We start from the raw sequence: 18,513 nt of genomic DNA, 5'->3' as shown, positions 1-18,513 counted from the left end.
CCATATACGACAAACCCATAGCCAACATCATACTCAATGGGCAAAAACTGAACCCCATCCCCCTGAAAACAGGAACGAGACAAGGATGCCCTCTATCACCACTCTTATTTAACATAGTACTGGAGGTCCTGGCCAGAGCAATCAGGCAAGAAAAAGGAATCCAAATAGGTAGGGAAGAAGTGAAACTCTCGCTGTTTGCAAACGACATGATCTTATATATAGAAAACCCCAAAGAATCCATTGGAAAACTGTTAGAAGTAATCAACAACTATGGCAAAGTTGCAGGGTATAAAATCAACTTGCATAAATCAGTAGCATTTCTATACTCCAGTAATGAACCAATAGAAAAAGAACTCAAGAATACAATACCATTCACAATCGCAACAAAAAGAATAAAATACCTTGGGGTAAATTTAACTAAGGAAGTGAAGGACCTATATAATGAAAATTACAAGGCCTTTCTGAGAGAATTGGATGACGACATAAGAAGATGGAAAGACATTCCATGTACATGGATTGGAAGAATAAACATAGTTAAAATGTCCGTTCTACCTAAAGCAATCTACAGATTCAACGCCATCCCAATCAGAATCCCAATGACATTCTTTACAGAATTAGAACAAAGACTCCTAAAATTCATATGGGGCAACAAAAGACCCCGAATTTCTAAAGCAATCCTGAGAAAAAAGAACAAAACAGGAGGCATCACAATCCCTGACTTCAAAACATACTACAAAGCTACAGTAATCAAAACAGCATGGTACTGGTACAAAAACAGGTGCACAGATCAATGGAACAGAATTGAAAGCCCAGAAATAAAACCACACATCTACGGACAGCTTATCTTTGACAAAGGAGCTGAGGGCATACAATGGAGAAAAGAAAGTCTTTTCAACAAATGGTGCTGGGAAAACTGGAAAGCCACATGTAAAAGAATGAAAATTGACCATTCTTTTTCACCATTCACCAAAATAAACTCAAAATGGATCAAAGACCTAAAGGTGAGACCTGAAACCATAAGGCTTCTGGAAGAAAACGTAGGCAGTACACTCTTTGACATCAGTATTAAAAGGATCTTTTCAGACACCATGCCTTCTCAGAGAAGGGAAACAATAGAAAGAATAAACAAATGGGACTTCATCAGATTAAAGAGCTTCTTTAAGGCAAATGAAAACAGGATTGAAACAAAAAAAACCCACTAACTGGGAAAAAATATTTGCAAGTTACATATCTGACAAGGGCTTAATATCCATAATATATAAAGAACTCTCGCAACTCAACAACAAAACATCAAACAACCCAATCAAAAAATGGGCTGGAGACATGAACAGACATTTCTCCAAAGAAGATATACTGATGGCCAATAGGCACATGAAAAGATGCTCATCATCGCTGATCATCAGGGAAATGCAAATCAAAACTACACTAAGATATCACCTTACACCCATTAGAATGACAAATATATCTAAAACTAATAGCAACAAATGTTGGAGAGGTTGCGGAGAAAAAGGAACCCTCATACCCTGCTGGTGGGAATGCAAACTGGTGCAGCTACTATGGAAAACAGTATGGAGATTCCTCAAAAAATTAAAAATAGAACTACCATACGATCCAGCCATCCCACTACTGGGTATTTATCCAAAGAGCTTGAAGTCAGCAATCCCAAAAGTCCTATGCACCCCAATGTTTATTGCAGCACTGTTTACAGTAGCCAAGACGTGGAAGCAACCTAAGTGTCCAGCAACAGACGAATGGATAAAGAAGATGTGGTACATATATACAATGGAATACTACTCAGCTGCAAAACAGAACAAAATCATTCCATTTGCAATAACATGGATGGACCTTGACAGAATTATGTTGAGTGAAATAAGCCAGCGAGAGAAGGATAATCTGTGTGTCTCCACTCATATGAGGAATTTAAAATTATGGACTGAAAACAGTTTAGTGGATGCCAGGGGAGATGTGGGGTGGGGGGTGGGCACAAAGGGTGAAGTGGTGCACCTACAACATGACTGACAAACATTAATGTACAACTGAAATTTCGCAAGATTGTAACCTATCAATAACTCAATAAAAAAAAATGGACGAAGGATCTGAATAGCAATTCACAAAAGAAAACACAAATGGCCAATAAGCACATGAAAAAGTCATGTTCATTAGTCATCAAGGAAATGTAAGTTAAAATCACAATGTGATACACCACATACCCACCAGAACAGCTCAGATGAAAAAGACTGACAATACCAAATGCTGGTGAGTAATCTGTGCAGTAACCAGGACTCTCATCCACTGCTGGTGGGAATGCAAACTGGTAGTGTCACTTTGGGAAAAGGTCTGGCAGTTTCTTAAAAAAACTAACGCAGACCTACGCTATGACCCAGCAATTCTATTCCTAGGTATTTACCCAAGAAAAAGGAAACCACATATGTACACAAAGATTTGTGCACAAATGTTCTCAGCAGCCTTATTCATAACAGCCAACTACGGGAAAGAGTCCAGGTGACCATCAACAGTAGAAGGGACAAATGGTGGTATGGTCACGCAATGGAAGACTACTGGCAGCAAAAAGGAACAGACTACTGAAATGCCACAACGTGGATGAATCTCAAAAACATTTCACTGAGTGAAAGAAATCAAACCCAAAAGAGTACACAACATATGATTCGATTTATATGAAATTCTAGAACAGACAAAACTATGGGGCCGGCCCCATAGCTGAATGGTTAGGTTCATGTGCTCTGCTTGGGCGGCCCGGGGTTTCACTGGTTCGGATCCTGGGTGTGGACATGGCGCCACTCATTAGGCCATGTTGAGGCAGCGTCCCACATGCCACAACTAGAAGGACCCACAACTAGAAGATATGACTAGGTACTGGGGGGACTTGGGGAGAAAAAAAAAGCAGGAAAAATAAAAAGACGACGACTGGCAACAGTCGTTAGCTCAGGTGACAATCTTTGAAAAAAAGAACAGACAAAACTAGTTGTTGGTGGAAAAAAATTAGGATAATTCCTGTGGAGAGGTGGGGTATGGACTGACTGGAAAGGAGAACGAGGAAACTTGTTGGAGTCATATTTTCATAGAGGTCTGTTATACAGCTGTATGCATTCATCAAAACTCAGCAAATGAAGATTTGTGTTATTACACTGTACGTAAATTTTAAATCAAAATAAAAAACTAAAGAAACCATGAACTCTAAAAAAAAAAAAAAAAAGCAGAAAGGTTTTTACCTAATAATTTAAAACCTGGAACTTTACCTTTCCAATTTTATTTCCTATCTCACCCCCGTACATACCATGAACTAGTCAGCATTTCTCTTCAGGCTTCATAATGTCCTCTCTCTGCTTTTGTTCACTATTTCCATTCTGAGGAAAGCTCTCTCCCGGTGTCTAAGTTCAAATTATACCTGTTCTTTAGGGTTCAACTCATAGGCCACTGTCCTCTAAGGTCTTTGCTGATCCACCCAACAAGAGGTAATGTCACCTCACCTCTACCATTTCCTCCTGGACATTTACTTCTTTCACCGAACTCCTTGAGGTTGGGGGCTGTGTCTTTAGTTCTCTATATTCTGTTGTAGCACATGGCTTTCTAGTCTGTACATGACTGTTGCACATTAGACATGTTACTGTAAATCAAGAAATTTGATTTTTAGAAATATTAATTATTTGGCAAAATTTCATTTCTTATGGCTATGTCCCACAATTTCCCAAAGGAAATTCTGAGTTTAAGGATCATTATGAATTGAGCCAAAAAGCAACAATGCTAGCAAATTTCATCAGGGCCATATAGCAGAATTTATGACTTGCAGATCATTGGCTAGTCAAATCTGGAGCCATTAGAGTCTTTTGGATCAATCAAATCTGCATGCTAAAGTACTCTATGGTATTTTGCACAGAAAAGCTTACTGATCATATGTAGTAAACCTGCTTTAGATGAAATTAACTCATTTAAAACTATTTCTCTGCCATCTTAAAGTAGTAACTCAGACTTCAACAGAAAAATTTTATCTTTTTAAAATGTTGTGAGTGCAGATAAAATTTGTGGCTATCAAAAACCTTGAAGAATTCAAAATATCATGATCACTACCTCATTATCCTCTAGATACTTCCAAACAGAATATCTCCTCCTCTTGAGGAAGAGAGAGATAAAGTGATTTGCACAGCATCATAATGAGAAATTTCCTGAGAAATACATCTCTGGCTTCTTGAGTTCAGTGTTCTGGACAAAATTGGCCAGGCAAGCTATAAAGAAAAAGATTGACACATTGGACCAAATGAAAATCTAAAACTTCTATATAATTTAGAGACGTGATTTTAAAACACAAGAAACAGACAGGGAGAAAATTTTAGCAACAAGCCTAAAAGTGGCTTATAACCCCTAGTCATAATAAAGCACTACTCCAAATCATAAGAAAGAGGACAAAAAGCTCAATGGAAAAATGGGCCAAGGAATTTATAGGCAAGTCATAGAAGAAAACATGTGGAAAGATGTTCAGCTTACTAAGCATTAGGGAAACAGAAATTAAAACAACAAAATGCTCCCTATTCTGCCTTTTTTTGAGACGGGATATAGCAGAAAGGTTAAGAATGTAGATTCTAGAGCCAGACTTCTTGGATTTGAACCACAGCTCTCTGCCATTTGCTAAGCTGCACAATTGACTAAAGTCTCTGTGTCTCAGTTTTCTCATCTTCAAAATGAGGTTATGATAGTAACTACCTCACAGAGTTGTGATGATTAAATGAGTTACTTCACATAAACTGCTTAGAACAGTGCTGGCACTTAGTAAATACCATACATGTGTTTATTACTACTACTCATCCACTATATTGATAACATGTAAACAGTTGTTTGAAGGATAAAAGTAATCTTAATCTGTTGGTGGGCATGGAATTAGTACAGCTTTTTTGAAGGACTATTTGATCAAATGTGCATGCTCTGCAGCTAACAGTTCTACTTCAGAAATCTGACCCAATCACATAGGGACAGAAAGGTACACGTTCAAAAACGTTCATTACATCTCTATTTCATGCTGACAAAGGGGAAACAATCTAAATAACCATCAACAGAGAAGCAAAGTATGTATGTTAGAGAAAACTGTAGCATACTAAGAAGGTATCTGTTAAAGAGTGATGTAGATTTACGTGTACTGATGAATAAAGTTGTCCAAATTATTTATACTAAAAAGTAAGTTACAAAGTAATATGTATAATATGATCTCACTTATACGAAAAATTTTTAAAGAGGTATGAAAATATACAAACTGTTAATAAGGTTATTTATATGGAGAGATGGGCAAAGTGAAAAGGGACAGGACTGCACTGCAAAGGCTAAAATGCACTAGCTACATCATAGCGATAGGAGAGACTCTAGGAGAATACAATCTCTTGCTAATTCAACCTAAGAATTCCCTTAGGCTACCTAAAGCAAAACCGAAAAGGATTGAGCACTTTGTCTGAAACTTAAAAAGTGATATTTAGTGTAAGTTTAAATAATAAAGTACACTATAAAAAATATCTCGTCTCCCAAGTTTACACCTGATGCTGCAGAGTTTAAGAAACTGGTTATTAATTGGGATATTGGGGGTTACTGAACTGGGTTATTGAACTGAGCTTTAGTTGCTGCACAACATCCTTCTTCTTAAGAACCAACATTCTGAAAAAACTTGTCATTCCATTTTACTGACATTTATTTATAAAATGCTGTTTTGAATTTTTATAATGATGAAAGTTGTAGAATAACAGGACTCTAAGGAAAAGACATGAGATGAAAAAAATCAGTTTTTTTATGATTACCTTAAAACAGAGGTATAAAAGAGGTAATTAACAATACAGTTACACTGCAAATTGGACAGACTTGCAAATTTCACAGAGTCCTCTAATGTGGATCAGGGGTAAAAAGACCTGATAAAGCAGTAGTCTCTCATTAACTCAGTATGGGGGACAAATTATTTCATCTAGAAAAAAGGAAAGTAATTCTCTGTCTGGCAAATTTATAAATCTATAATCTGCCATTACAGAAATTATAATCTATATTTCTGTTTGTTATAAGATAACTTCTTACTAAAAGAAAAAAAACCCAACTATAAACCAGAGTATCAAAGATGAAAGGCAGACATGAGTTCAAACTCAAGCTCTACTACTTACTAGCTGTGTGCCCTTGGGCATGTTTCTCAGTCTCTTTTGCCTTAGTTCCTCATCTGTAAAATGAGGGTAATAATAGTATCTAGGATTGTATTACATGAAAGACTACATTAAAAATGCTTGGCACATAGTAAGCATTCAATAAATATTGGTGATATGTCAAGATACAAGTATCATTTCCTAAATTTGGAACATTATGAAGACATGAAGTATTAAAAATGTGTCCTAGCACACACTCAACAATTTTAGAAGATTGTTATCCTTAGTGAGCTATGCATTTGAGATTTACTCAAGCTGGCAGTCCTAATTATTGAAATCCAGGCTTCCTTTTCATACGTGTCTTCTAGATGTGATGGCACACCAATAAGACCAATTCCATACGCTGTACACAAAGAACAATGTAGCAGTGAAAAACATGGATTCTGGAGCCAAATTACCCAAGTTCAGATCCATTTTTGCTACTTACTAAGCTGTGTGACCTTGGGCAAGATTACTTAACCTCTCTGTGCCTCAGATTCTTCATCTATAAAATAAAAATATTTGTCTCATAGGGTTATTATAAAGATTAAACAAGATAATTTATATAAAGCATCTGGAACAGTGCTCAAAAAATGTTAGCTATCATCATCATCATCCTTTATAGTCATTCTACAAAAGAAAGATAGACCTCTGACCACTAGCACTTGATTCTATAGAAACAACACAACTAATTCTTAAATTAGTTCTTCTGTATTCACACACTCCCCAGTATTATAACATTCTTAAAACTGGTTGGGTATTTGAACCAACATTTTGTACCTTGCCTCAATATGAGTAAGACAAAAAGTAACCTTTGTATTAGATCTTTCCAATTGCCATTGATGCAAAATTAGAGATCAAAATGCCTTATCAAAACCCACTGTAAAACTGATTTCTCTGTCTCATGCAAGTTAAATTCCTACCTGTCATCTGTATTACGGAGGGATGGAAGCCGAAAGCTCGTGTTTCTGTCAAGCTTTGACTGGCTTTTGGTCCTCTTGATGGAGCCTTTCAGGCGCTTGCTGAAGAATCCCTAGAAGGAAATGCAGAAGGTGATGGGAGAAAGAACCAAGGGGCACTTGCTGTCTCCTCACTCTCCTGCACCACCTGTGCAAAAGATACTCCGATCTTTATAACGAGGGCTAGAAACAGAACTCAGCTTTTAATTCTTTAATTTGTAAATAATGGTTGCTTGAAACTACCCGGTAATGTGATGAAAAATTGTTTTCTTCTATGATAATTGGGATAATTAAATTTTTTAATAGTGCTTAATTTCTCATTTCTTAAATAGTTTCTATACTAGCTATGGTTTAAAAACCTCTAACTTTAATAATAGATTTAAAAAAATACAACAATATAACATAGAAAAATATAAATTTCAATAGAAACAGCACCCAGTGATTTCCTGAAGGAAATTAAGGGAAAACAGGAAAAGAGAATAGCATGTGGACATGCCCTGAGGAAAGAAGGTACTTGGTGCATTGGAGGAATTTTAAAGAACATACTGATAGTGAGAAGACAAAAAGCTTTATTCTAAGATCTGCAAAAAAAAAGGGTTAAGTAATCATTACAAGGTAATGTGTTGGTAAGTCTCAAAAGTGTTAAAATTTGATCTATATCACCCATGGTAAAGTTAAGTTTTAAATGTAGCTAGACTATTTTTAAATGAAATGGGGATCATTTATGAAACCACCGAAACATTTAGACTTCAGAAGAACACAGTTCCTTTTTTTTTTTTTTTTTTAGGAAGATTAGGCCTGAGCTAACTACTGCCAATTCTCCTCTTTTTTTTGCTGAGGGAGACTGGCCCTGAGCTAACATCCATGCCCATCTTCCTCTACTTTATATGTGGGATGCCTACCACAGCATGGCTTTTGCCAAGCGGTGCCATGTCTGCACCCAGGATCTAAACCGGCGAACTCCAGGCCACAAAGAAGCCAAACGTGTGCACTTAACCATTGTGCCACTGGGCCGGCCCAGAACACAGTTCTTTATGGATTTTGGCCTCTGCTTGCCTCCTGCCACTTCTACCAAACTATCTGGAGTTCCTTGAACATATTCCTAGTCTTAGTACCAGGGAAATAATAAGCATCAATAAAAGTTTGTTGAATAAAAGAATAAATGCAAGAATGAATGATGATGGTCACTGCTTTCAAGAAACAATGATATTGCTGGCAGGTGTGAGGACATATTACAAATATATCAAAATGTCTTGAGAAAAGGTTGTAATTCAAAGAAAAATATTTTGACACATGGAAAATGACTTTCTAATCACTCTGAGATGAATATCATCTTATAGAAGCTGTGTGTACAATAAATATTTCCATAAAAAAGAAAAAAATACCAAGCCAACATCAGCACATCAAATCTTTTCCATTCTTTTAGTTATCACCAAAGCCCACTGTTTTGCGGTGAAGACTATATTATTCAGGATAAGCTAGGTCATGCTTATCTAACAACCCCACAATCTTAGTGGAGTAAAACACACTGCATGTCTATGAGCAGGTCAACTAAGGAGATGGGGGCCCAGCTCTATGCTGTCCTCACTCAGGGACTTAGGTTAAGGGAGGCTCCACCTCTGTGCTTCTATAGTTGCTGCAGCAAGATAAAGGAAATGTGACAGATTAAGTATTAGCTCTTAAAGCTTCAGGTCACTTCTGGTCTCATTTCACTGGACAAAAAAGTCACATGATCATACCTAACTTCAATGGGGAAAGGATGTACAATCCTATCATGTATCCAGAAAGAGAACTGGAAATGCTTGGTGAGCAGTAGTGTGGACTACCATAGTGCTTTTTCACACCAAGTGTTTTGTGAACACATAGGCATTGTTCCTTCCATTAGAGAAAAATGGAAACAAACTTATTTGAATCAGAAGTAGAAATATTTACCTGACTCAAGAAAAATGCTTATGTTATTTCTTGTTGTTCTTGTAGCCCAAAGAATAAGGGTAAAAACTCCTAGAAAATATCACATAGATGTAATTCCCTAGGGTGTTTTTTATTCCCTAGGCTGTTTTTTATTATAGGTATATAAAGATTGATTGGAAGGAAGAAAACAAGGCTATTTTTAAAAGTCCCATGTTTCTTAGAGACAGGCATTTGCCTGGTCTCCTGCACAATCTTAGTATCATTAGAGAAAGTCACTATCATTTCTTCTCTAACGCAAAGGATTTATTTACTACTTTCTATGATTCAGTCAAGATGAGTCACCACATTTGCTCATAAATGTGGTCGGCAAACCAGACCTACGTTTACAGAATTCTATTAGAATCATTTATGGTTGGTTCAAAAACCACTGGCTTAAGTTGAGATCCAGCCAAGGACCTGACCAAATACCATACATATACATATTTCTAGCAAAAACACAGTTAAGCAGTAACTAAGAATGTACTAGTAGATGTTCACTCATATAGTACTCTACCTTTTTGTGGTACTTATTATTTCATATTTCATATTTTAATCCATGGATTTAACAAATACTTATTTTATGTCCATTTGTTATAAGGCATTGTACCAGGTGTTGTAAGGGAATCAGAGATAGCATAAATTCTGCCTTCAAGGAGCTTGTAGTTTAAGATTGGATTTGGAAACTAAATATAAATACATATGACACAATTTAGAAGATAAATGTTACTAATTCCTAGCATATTTAATCACAAAATAAAAGTTAACTGTCATATTTCTTTGAATCTAGCACACCACTGGTTGTAAGTCACACCATTATTTTACATATGCTAAGAAAAAAGCTGCCAATTAAACTATAACCCAATGCTTCATCACTTAGAATTGTTATTTTGTATTAAAGAAGTTTTTTAAAGACTTATTTAGGCAGGTTTTGTCATATATCACATAGTGTATACATAAAAAACATATATGCAAAATAACCCGGTTAAGATATTCTTAATGCTTCTTCATTCTTCTCAACTACTCTTTGAACAACTATTGGTTGATGACAAACAGCATATCTTAAAAGAGTAATCTACAGAGATGTTAAAATGTGAAAAATAAGCATCTTAGAATTGATGAAATATGGTATAATTTTAGAAAGGTACATAGGAAATAATTTCAGGAATTCAAAGAAAAAGGAGGTGACATCATCTGGAGAAACAAGGGGGAGTTCTACAGAAGAAGTAGAACATGCCAGGTCCCACGGGGCAGACAGGATTCAGGTTTAGGAATGTTGAGGAGCCAAGGTTATTGTATGGAGCACAGCATGAGAAATGGCATGGAGGCAAGAACACAGAGGATATACATTAAGAAGATTTAGTCTGGCTGGCATATGATTAAGAGTCGTAAAAATAAGGCTGGAAGGGTGGTTTGTCCAGGTATTAATGTATAATTATTGATCTCAATGGCCCTTAAATTTTTGAGGGAAGGTATAATGCTATATCTGTCCTAAAATCTACCACAGTATCTAAAACTTAGTAAGTGTTCAGCAAATATCTGATAAATATATACATGAAATTATGGTTGTTTTAGGAATATAGATAAGGGAAATTTAAGACTGCCGAGAGTGGTCAGTGATATTTTACAGAGGTAATAGAATCTACTACAAAATTCTATTTTCATTTCCTTGATATAACTGAAACATGGTTTTCACCTGAAATATTGTCTAGTTTAGAACCCTATTTGGTAGAGGTTTTTCATTCTCCCCTACGCAATATTCAGTGGTGCCCAGGAAGAGGTGCTGGGATTTTCCTAGCTTACCATGGCTGCTTCCATATCACTATTCCATAAAATAATAGTTTGGAGTAAAGCATATTCTTCGAGGTTCACACCATCTTCATTTAACATCCTGTATCACTCTTTGCTGTTCTCATCATTAATCTCTCTTTCACTTTCCTTTATTCACTAAGGACGTTAGCCCCTAGCTTGATGTATTTCTCAGTCTCTTAACTCCTAACACCATACTAGTAACTAACCAGGTAATGATCCATCTAATATCCTAGCTTCACAATTCTTTGACTCCAATAACCTTTATCCTCATCTTCAGCTACCCATTCCTAGAGCCACATCCTAAATCTTATCATCATTCAGAGATCCTCCACCTCAGACATCTTAAGCAGGAATATTCTTCTTTCTAACTTTTCTTCCTGACCATATATCTCTTTCTTCCAATATATCTGGCTCTTCAACCTCACAGAAACCTCCAGTCTCTTGACCACCCCACTTTCTCCCTGTCCTTTTTTTCTTCCCTATCCAACCTGGACTCCTGGCCAATCATCAGAAGCTATTGAATCACCAACAACATCCATTCTCTTAATGATCAGCTATCCCAAACCAAAATGAGATCAATGTTTAAATTTTGCTCCCATGACCTGACTGTTCAGGAAGACCACATAGCTGAATAGACTGATGCCACTAAATATTCACTATCTCCAAGCTCAGCTTGGCTTCTACTATGCCTCTGTCCTGGACCAACCAAGCACTGAGCCTTCCAGCAACATTACCCACTCTGGGAAACCTCAGAGTGTATGGCATGCCCACTTTCCCACTGCCCTTTTCTGAGCAATTCCTTACATACAAGTCACTATGCTTTGTACCATGCAGTTCTTCTGCCCTGGCTGTAGCTGACTGGACTAGGGGTGGATAATTGACCCAAGGTACCTAAAAGAGTGGTCCTGGTAAGAGTTCTGCCTGTTAGGATACGGTATCATCTGGTAGCTACTAACCACTCCAGCCTGATCTCTGACCATTCTCTGCTGCATACTTTATACTCCAGGAACTCTAAAAGCCTACAATTCTCTACATTCACCATGCCTCTCTGAAATTGCTCATATTCCCTCCTTTTTTCCTGGCCAAGTCGTCCTTTCAGACATAGCTCAGGCATGATCTCTTCTAGGGTGTCTTTTTTGACATGTCCTGACCTTGCCCTAGATTAGGTGCCCCTCCTCTGTGCTTCTAAGTATCTATAAATACAGCCAGCCTGACATTTAGCACACTGCATGCCCACTTACGCGTCAACAGGCTTCTCTACTACACTCTGAACTCCTCAGGACAGGGACTAAACAATCTTTGCATTGCCAGGGCAGGGCATTTTGTAGGGCCTCAATAAACGTTTGTAGCACTGAAATAAAACAGGCAGTAAAATGAACAAAAGCCATCATGGTGTGTTTGCTACAAGTGCCATCATGGAAAGAGCAGGGAACTCTGAATCAGAAAGTGTGGTTTCAAATCCTGGCTCCAGTTTCTCCTAGTTGAATGACCTTGGACAAGTCACAACTTCCAAGTTTTCAGATTTCTCATCTGTAAAATGAGGATTAAAAAAATCCTCACCTCGTGCCATTCCAAAACTTAAGATAACTGAATACAAAAGTATTTTTAAAATAATGGAAAACAGGTACCTATAAGTATTAATTGAATATGAATCTGGGATAAGAGACTACTGATTTTTCCTCCTAGAAACTACCACAACAATGGAAGGGAAGGAAACTAGAAATAAGTTCCACAACAGCAGGGATTTGGGGCTGTTTTGTTGAGTGACGTATGCCAGTGCCTACAGTGATATTTGGTACATTATAAGTGCTTAATAAACATTTGCTGACTGAATGACTTTACTGAAGCCTTCCTGGTTATCATGCACTGGCCAAGTGCTTTCCAATATGTAATACCACTTAACACATGCAACAACTCCACGAAGTAGATGTTTAGTAACTTGCTTCAGGTAATACAGTTAATAGATGAGGATTTAAATCCAGTATATTGCTAGAAGTTAAAAAGTTTCATTTATTCATATATTTATTGAACATCTATTATTTGACACATACTTGAGGCCCTTGAGATGTCTCAGTGAACAAAACAAAAATCTTTGCCTTCATTAAGCTTATATACTAGGGAAGGAGACAGACAATGAACAAAGAACACAACCAATTAGTAAAAGACAAGCGCGATAGAAAAATACAGCTGTGTAAAGAGAGTTAGCAATAGAAATCGGTCATGGTAGGCCTTACGGAGGAAGATTACACTGAGTAAAGATTGAAAGAGGTGAGTTAGCCTGCAGATATCAGAAGGGAAAAGCAGGCAACAGGAACAGGCTGGGCAAAGGCTTTAAGGTAAATCATGCTCGTAAGTTCAGGAAAGAGCCAAGAACTCAATATGGCTGGAGTGGAGAAAGCAAGGGGAAGGGTTGTGGGAAATGAGGTCAGAGAGGTGAAGGGTGGTGCTGGTCCCTGTAGTGGGGTGGGTGGTGGGAGCGTGCAGATCCTGTAGGCCATTGTAAGGACCTCACCTTTTACTCTGATTTCTAAGGAAATCAACAATGAGAGACAAGACCATTCAAAACAGTCATAAATAAGCAAGCATTAGCTTTTCTGAGAGAAATACTTTTAGCTACAAAAATAGAAATGTGCACTGACTTAATGCGGTATTGAGCAAGAATGTGCAATATATGAACAGTTCATTTCTTCATCAACAGTAGATCACATACCAACAGCCAAGATACAGAGAAGATATCTGACTATTCTCAGGTCACACAACTGCTAAGTGGCAGAGTAGAAATTCAAGTCCAGGCAGCCTGACTCTGGAATCCTCGCTTTCAAACCACTACACTATACTAATTGTCCACATTCTAACGCCTCTTCAAACACTCTAGGCACTATGATATAATGTATTTCCCCATGTGTACTATACTTAATTTCTACATATACCTTATTATAGAATTATATAACACAAAGGGGCAGAAATACAATATGCCAATTCGAAAATATGAGGGAGAAAAGAAAACAAAGAAAAAAACAACTAGTGTGACATCTGACTTAGAAAAATTTGCCCCTACACCTCCTATATATATAATTAAACTAAAGTAAAATTGAAACCCTATTGAAATTACTTTTATATGTAACTGATTCTGTGCTTACTAAGAGAAAAAGATCAAATATAAAATTTAAAAATAGATGGATGCCAAGAACTAAATGCTTCTATTTCACATGAATTTATGATATCTATGGAGTAAACGATGCTCCTATAAGCATATTCTAAAAACACAACAGCATAAATGGAAACAAAGGAAAAGACTTCAAACAAACTGATTTCATCTTTGTGATACCAACCTAATCTGAAAGAATACTAATAAAACTTTCCAAATCCTACTTCATCCGATTCTCCTTTGAAATGCCGTTGCTACCATCTACAATTCTTAAAGATAGTAAAAAGCTTATCATTTTAAACAACTACAGTGCCACAGAAATTGATACAACTAAAATGACATACTTTAATTTGTTGGTACTCACTATTTTCTGTCAAAATAAGGCTTAAAATTAGCAACTGCCAGTGAAAGAAAAACCAAATGCTGCCTTTCTCTGGAGCTTGGTAAATGTTAAGATAATGATAAAAGTTGTTCACGACCTGCAAATTGGAGTAACCCCCAAAGACTGAACTTGGCTATCAGGGCATGATTGGTAACTGAAATAAAACCGCTGCTACGCAACCACTCTCAGATGCCTCACCAGTGGCAATAAGAGACACTGACTTGCCAGTGTCCTAGTGCTGCTGCCGTTCCCTCAAGACATGGAGAAGTGGAGGCAGAGAAACATGTCATCACCTTCACACAAAACACAGTGATGTGCAACAGAACCCTGCTTTAATCCTGTTTGAGACTTTCACGTCGGTGACACACGAGGGATTAAGCAATTCTAGGTGATTAAGTAATTTTAATAGCAGTTCCTTAAAATGTTATATGACTCATACTAAGAACATGCCACCTGGTCAACTAGAAAGAACCCAGGTGAGAACTGTTTTCATTCTTGCTTTAAAGTTTTGGTTTAATTAGTAAATTAACTTCTATGTAGTTTGCATATTTTAGCAGTTCATATTATGGACTGTCATTACCTGAGAAATTATTCCCTTCCTTGCTCTCTTAATATAACTTAGGAACTTGTAGATGTTCAGAAAGTGTTGACTAAAATCTAACTGTAGAAAATGAACAAGGAAAAAGGAAAAGGAAGAGCATCTGAAATGTTAAACTCCACTTTCCAGTCACCATATTCTACTTACTTAGTGTATCTTCCAGTTATTGGAAGTCCAAACAGGAAGGGAAACTCTAGGTAACAAGAATAATAACAAAACAACAAACAGCTGTAACAGCTGTAGAGCGCGTTATGGTTAACAAGCAGTTTCAATGTAGGTAATTTCTTCCCTAGTGGGGGCTTTTGTTTTTTGTTTTTGCAAATTTAAGCATCAAAGGGAAAAGAAAGGTTCTATCATAAATTACAGCTGTTTTTCTAGCTCAGAGCTGATGAATCAGAATCTTCGGGCATGGAGCACAGTGATCTGCATTTTTGACAAGCATCTAATGATTCCCTTTAATTAAGCAAAGTAAAATTTTTATTATGAAACTTTTAAACATACAAAAGCACAGAAATTAATATATTAAGCACATACCCATTAATCAGATTTAACCAATGTTAACATATTGATATGTTATTAAAAGATAAAAGTAAAATATGTATGTTATAATAGTAACATGTTATAATTATTATAATAAAACAGTATGATATGTTATAACATATTGATATGTTAAGATTTGCTAGGGGGGCAAATGGAAGATATTTAGCACTTTCTCTATTCCTAATTAAATTCACTGTCGTAGAGATTCATTTTCATTTGATAGAATACTGCTATGTCACATTTCTTTTGATTATTATTTTCCTGTTAAATATTTTCAAACCTTTTACTTTCAACTTTTATATATTATGTTTTAAAATGTATCTTTTCTTTTAAAATATTAGGTTTATTGAGGTATAATTTACAAAAGGCAAAATTCACTATTTTTATGTGCATAGCTTGATGAATTTTGACAAATGTATCCTACCACAACTGAGATATACATTTCTATCACCCAAAAAATTTCTTCCTGTTCATTTATAGTCAATCTCTTTCTCCTCCTCCGCTCCTAGAAACCACTGATCTGCTTTGTCCCTATGGTTTTATCTTTCCCAGAATGCTATATAAATGGAATTACGCACTATGGAGTCTTCTTTCACGTAGTATACAGTTTTTGAAGTTTCTCCACGTTCTTGCACGCAACAGTAGTTCACTCCTTTTTCTTCCACTCTATGGATATACTAAAGTCTGTCTATCCATTTGCCAACTGATGGACATTTGGATTGTTTCTAGTTTGGGCCTATTGAGAATAAATCTGCTAAAAAAATTTGCGAACAATCTTCATGTGGACATGGTTTGGGAACCACTGAGTTAAAACCTTGGTTGGAAATTCACAAACAAACAGCAGGAAGAAATGGCAATCTTTTAAGAGGATAAGATGTTAATGAGGTGGAGTAGGGGAGAGATCTTGAGAAGGGAAGGTATCCCTGATGTTTTTGCCTTTATATTTGAAACAATTTTAGATTTACAGAAAATTTGGAAAAATAGTACAGAGAGTTTTCCTTTGCCCAGCTTTCCCTAATGTTAACATCTTAACACATTTTTGCCTCTGGCTTTTCAGTAACCATTACAGAAAGATTTTCCTACATTAAGGTTAAAGAGGAATTCAGCTATGTTTTCTTCTAATAGTTGTGTGGTTTATTTTATTTTTTTACATTTAGATCCCTAACCCATGTGGAGTTTACTCTTGTATAAGGTGTCAGATACACATCTAATTTTATCTTTTTTCCAAATGGTTACTCAGTTGTCCCCACACTATTTATTTTCAGGAAATGGTTTCCAGGAAACCATTCCCACTTTCTTTAATAGGAGTTAGTCTCTCACTTCTGATTATCTAAGATCTTTTGTTTATACTACTGTTTTCCTCTGTCATGACCAAAAATTAGTTCTATTCCTATGTTATATTCCCCTACTGAATCTTAGCTCTTGAAGGCAAATATTATCAAGCTCAACTTTGTATTTCTTCAATGCTTAGCATACAGTGGGCTACTTACATATTTCCAGAATGCTAATAATTAATCCAAACTTTTTATTAAGAAAAGTTTAATTCATTCAAGAAATTAGGGAAAATATCTAATACATATGAGGGGAAAAAAAAACCCCTCAAAATTATTAAAATAAAACCAAATCTAGTTTTTAAAGAGGAAAAAGTTTATTATTTGGAATATTGTCTTCTATAGACCATCTCAGTTCCTGCTAATGAAGTGTGTTGATTTTCTTATGACTAGCAGAGAGATCTTAACTCACGTTTAACAGAGTATAAATATTAAATAAGATAGCTTTAAGGGATAAAATAATGAGAAACGATCGGTCAAAAGTAAGAAAGAGAACATCCCCTCAAAGTAAGGTCTATCAGTCTACTGGACAGTCTCCCGGAGGTCATCATGGAAGCCCGAAAAAGCATCAGATAACATAATGTGAAAGTTTTTCATTGTCAGGGGAGATGGACTAGATGAATTTAATTGAAGTTTTCCATCTCTCAATTCTAGGACACTAAGAATAACAGCACTACAGATGGAGGAGGGCTTTGAAGCCTATTAGTTATTTAAAAAAATAAAATTCTTACTGCCTCTCGTGAAACAAAATGCACCTAAAACCTATATTATGGAAATGGTGGTGAGCAAAAGGTACAAAGTAAAACAATATAATTACTTTTTACTAATGTCTATCAGGATAGGCCTTTTGTTTTTTAAAGAATAAAGTGGGGAAGGGAGGGAGAAATACACCATGGAAAAGATTTTATTAGGCATATTTACACCACTTCTAGAGGCTATTTCGTTAAGTGTACTGCTTTTAATGCTGCAAACATTCTTTTTCCATTATAAATTTAGGCCCCCAAATATTAACAAATTGGTCCTTAGTATATAGTACCTTTTTATCAGCAAACCTCCAAGCATCTTAAAACATTTGTGGAATATTTAATTATCATAAAAAAGGAATCATAGGCCCTACAGGAGGTCAAACAATTTGCTCTTGGTCACACACATGAGATGCTGGCTGAACATACATTAAAAAATACATCCTTATCACTCCTTTGCCTGTTCTAGGTATAAATTCTTAAATGCTAATGATATGAAATCATTGTATTGATATTCTGGCAGAATTAAACATGCAGGTGACACAGGCCCTAGATCACATGTCAGAGGAGTACAGAGCCTTTTTCAACTGCAGGCACCTGATTTTAATAGGGAAGTACTCCTGTGTGACAATGGTCTCACTGACTGCATAAGATATGAGCCTATGTAGTGAAGGACAGATCATCAGGTTTTGACCTTCACTTCTGCTGAATAAATTGTCTTTTTTCCGTTTAACTTTTAAAGAGTTGAGAGGCAGACCACATTCCTACACATCCAATTATTCCTTGAATGAGAAGCAAACTGAGAAAGATAGTCCCCAAGAGTCACTCTATCATTATTCTCACAGGGCTTCCACAGAAGAAAATTATTTCTTTCTACTCCCTATATTCTGCCCTT

The 18,513-nt window shown here is 36.3% G+C and overlaps 1 protein-coding gene across 6 annotated transcripts in view; it reads right to left on the bottom strand.

Moving 5' to 3' along the window:
- Nucleotides 1-18,513, bottom strand: part of RASAL2 (RAS protein activator like 2) — a 371,329-nt gene that overhangs the window by 58,166 nt on the left and 294,650 nt on the right. For 5 of the 6 annotated variants that reach the window (XM_046681498.1, XM_046681500.1, XM_046681499.1 and 2 more), the window contains one exon: nt 7,082-7,191. The exons of the other annotated variant lie outside the window; for it this stretch is intronic. In XM_046681498.1, coding sequence (XP_046537454.1) covers nt 7,082-7,191 — 110 coding nt within the window. The remainder of the gene's footprint in view (nt 1-7,081; nt 7,192-18,513) is intronic. 6 annotated transcript variants of the gene reach the window in all.

The sequence above is a fragment of the Equus quagga genome, chromosome 13 (assembly GCF_021613505.1).
Source record: "Equus quagga isolate Etosha38 chromosome 13, UCLA_HA_Equagga_1.0, whole genome shotgun sequence".
NCBI lineage: Eukaryota > Metazoa > Chordata > Mammalia > Perissodactyla > Equidae > Equus > Equus quagga.
This window is presented reverse-complemented; position numbering and strand designations above follow the sequence as displayed.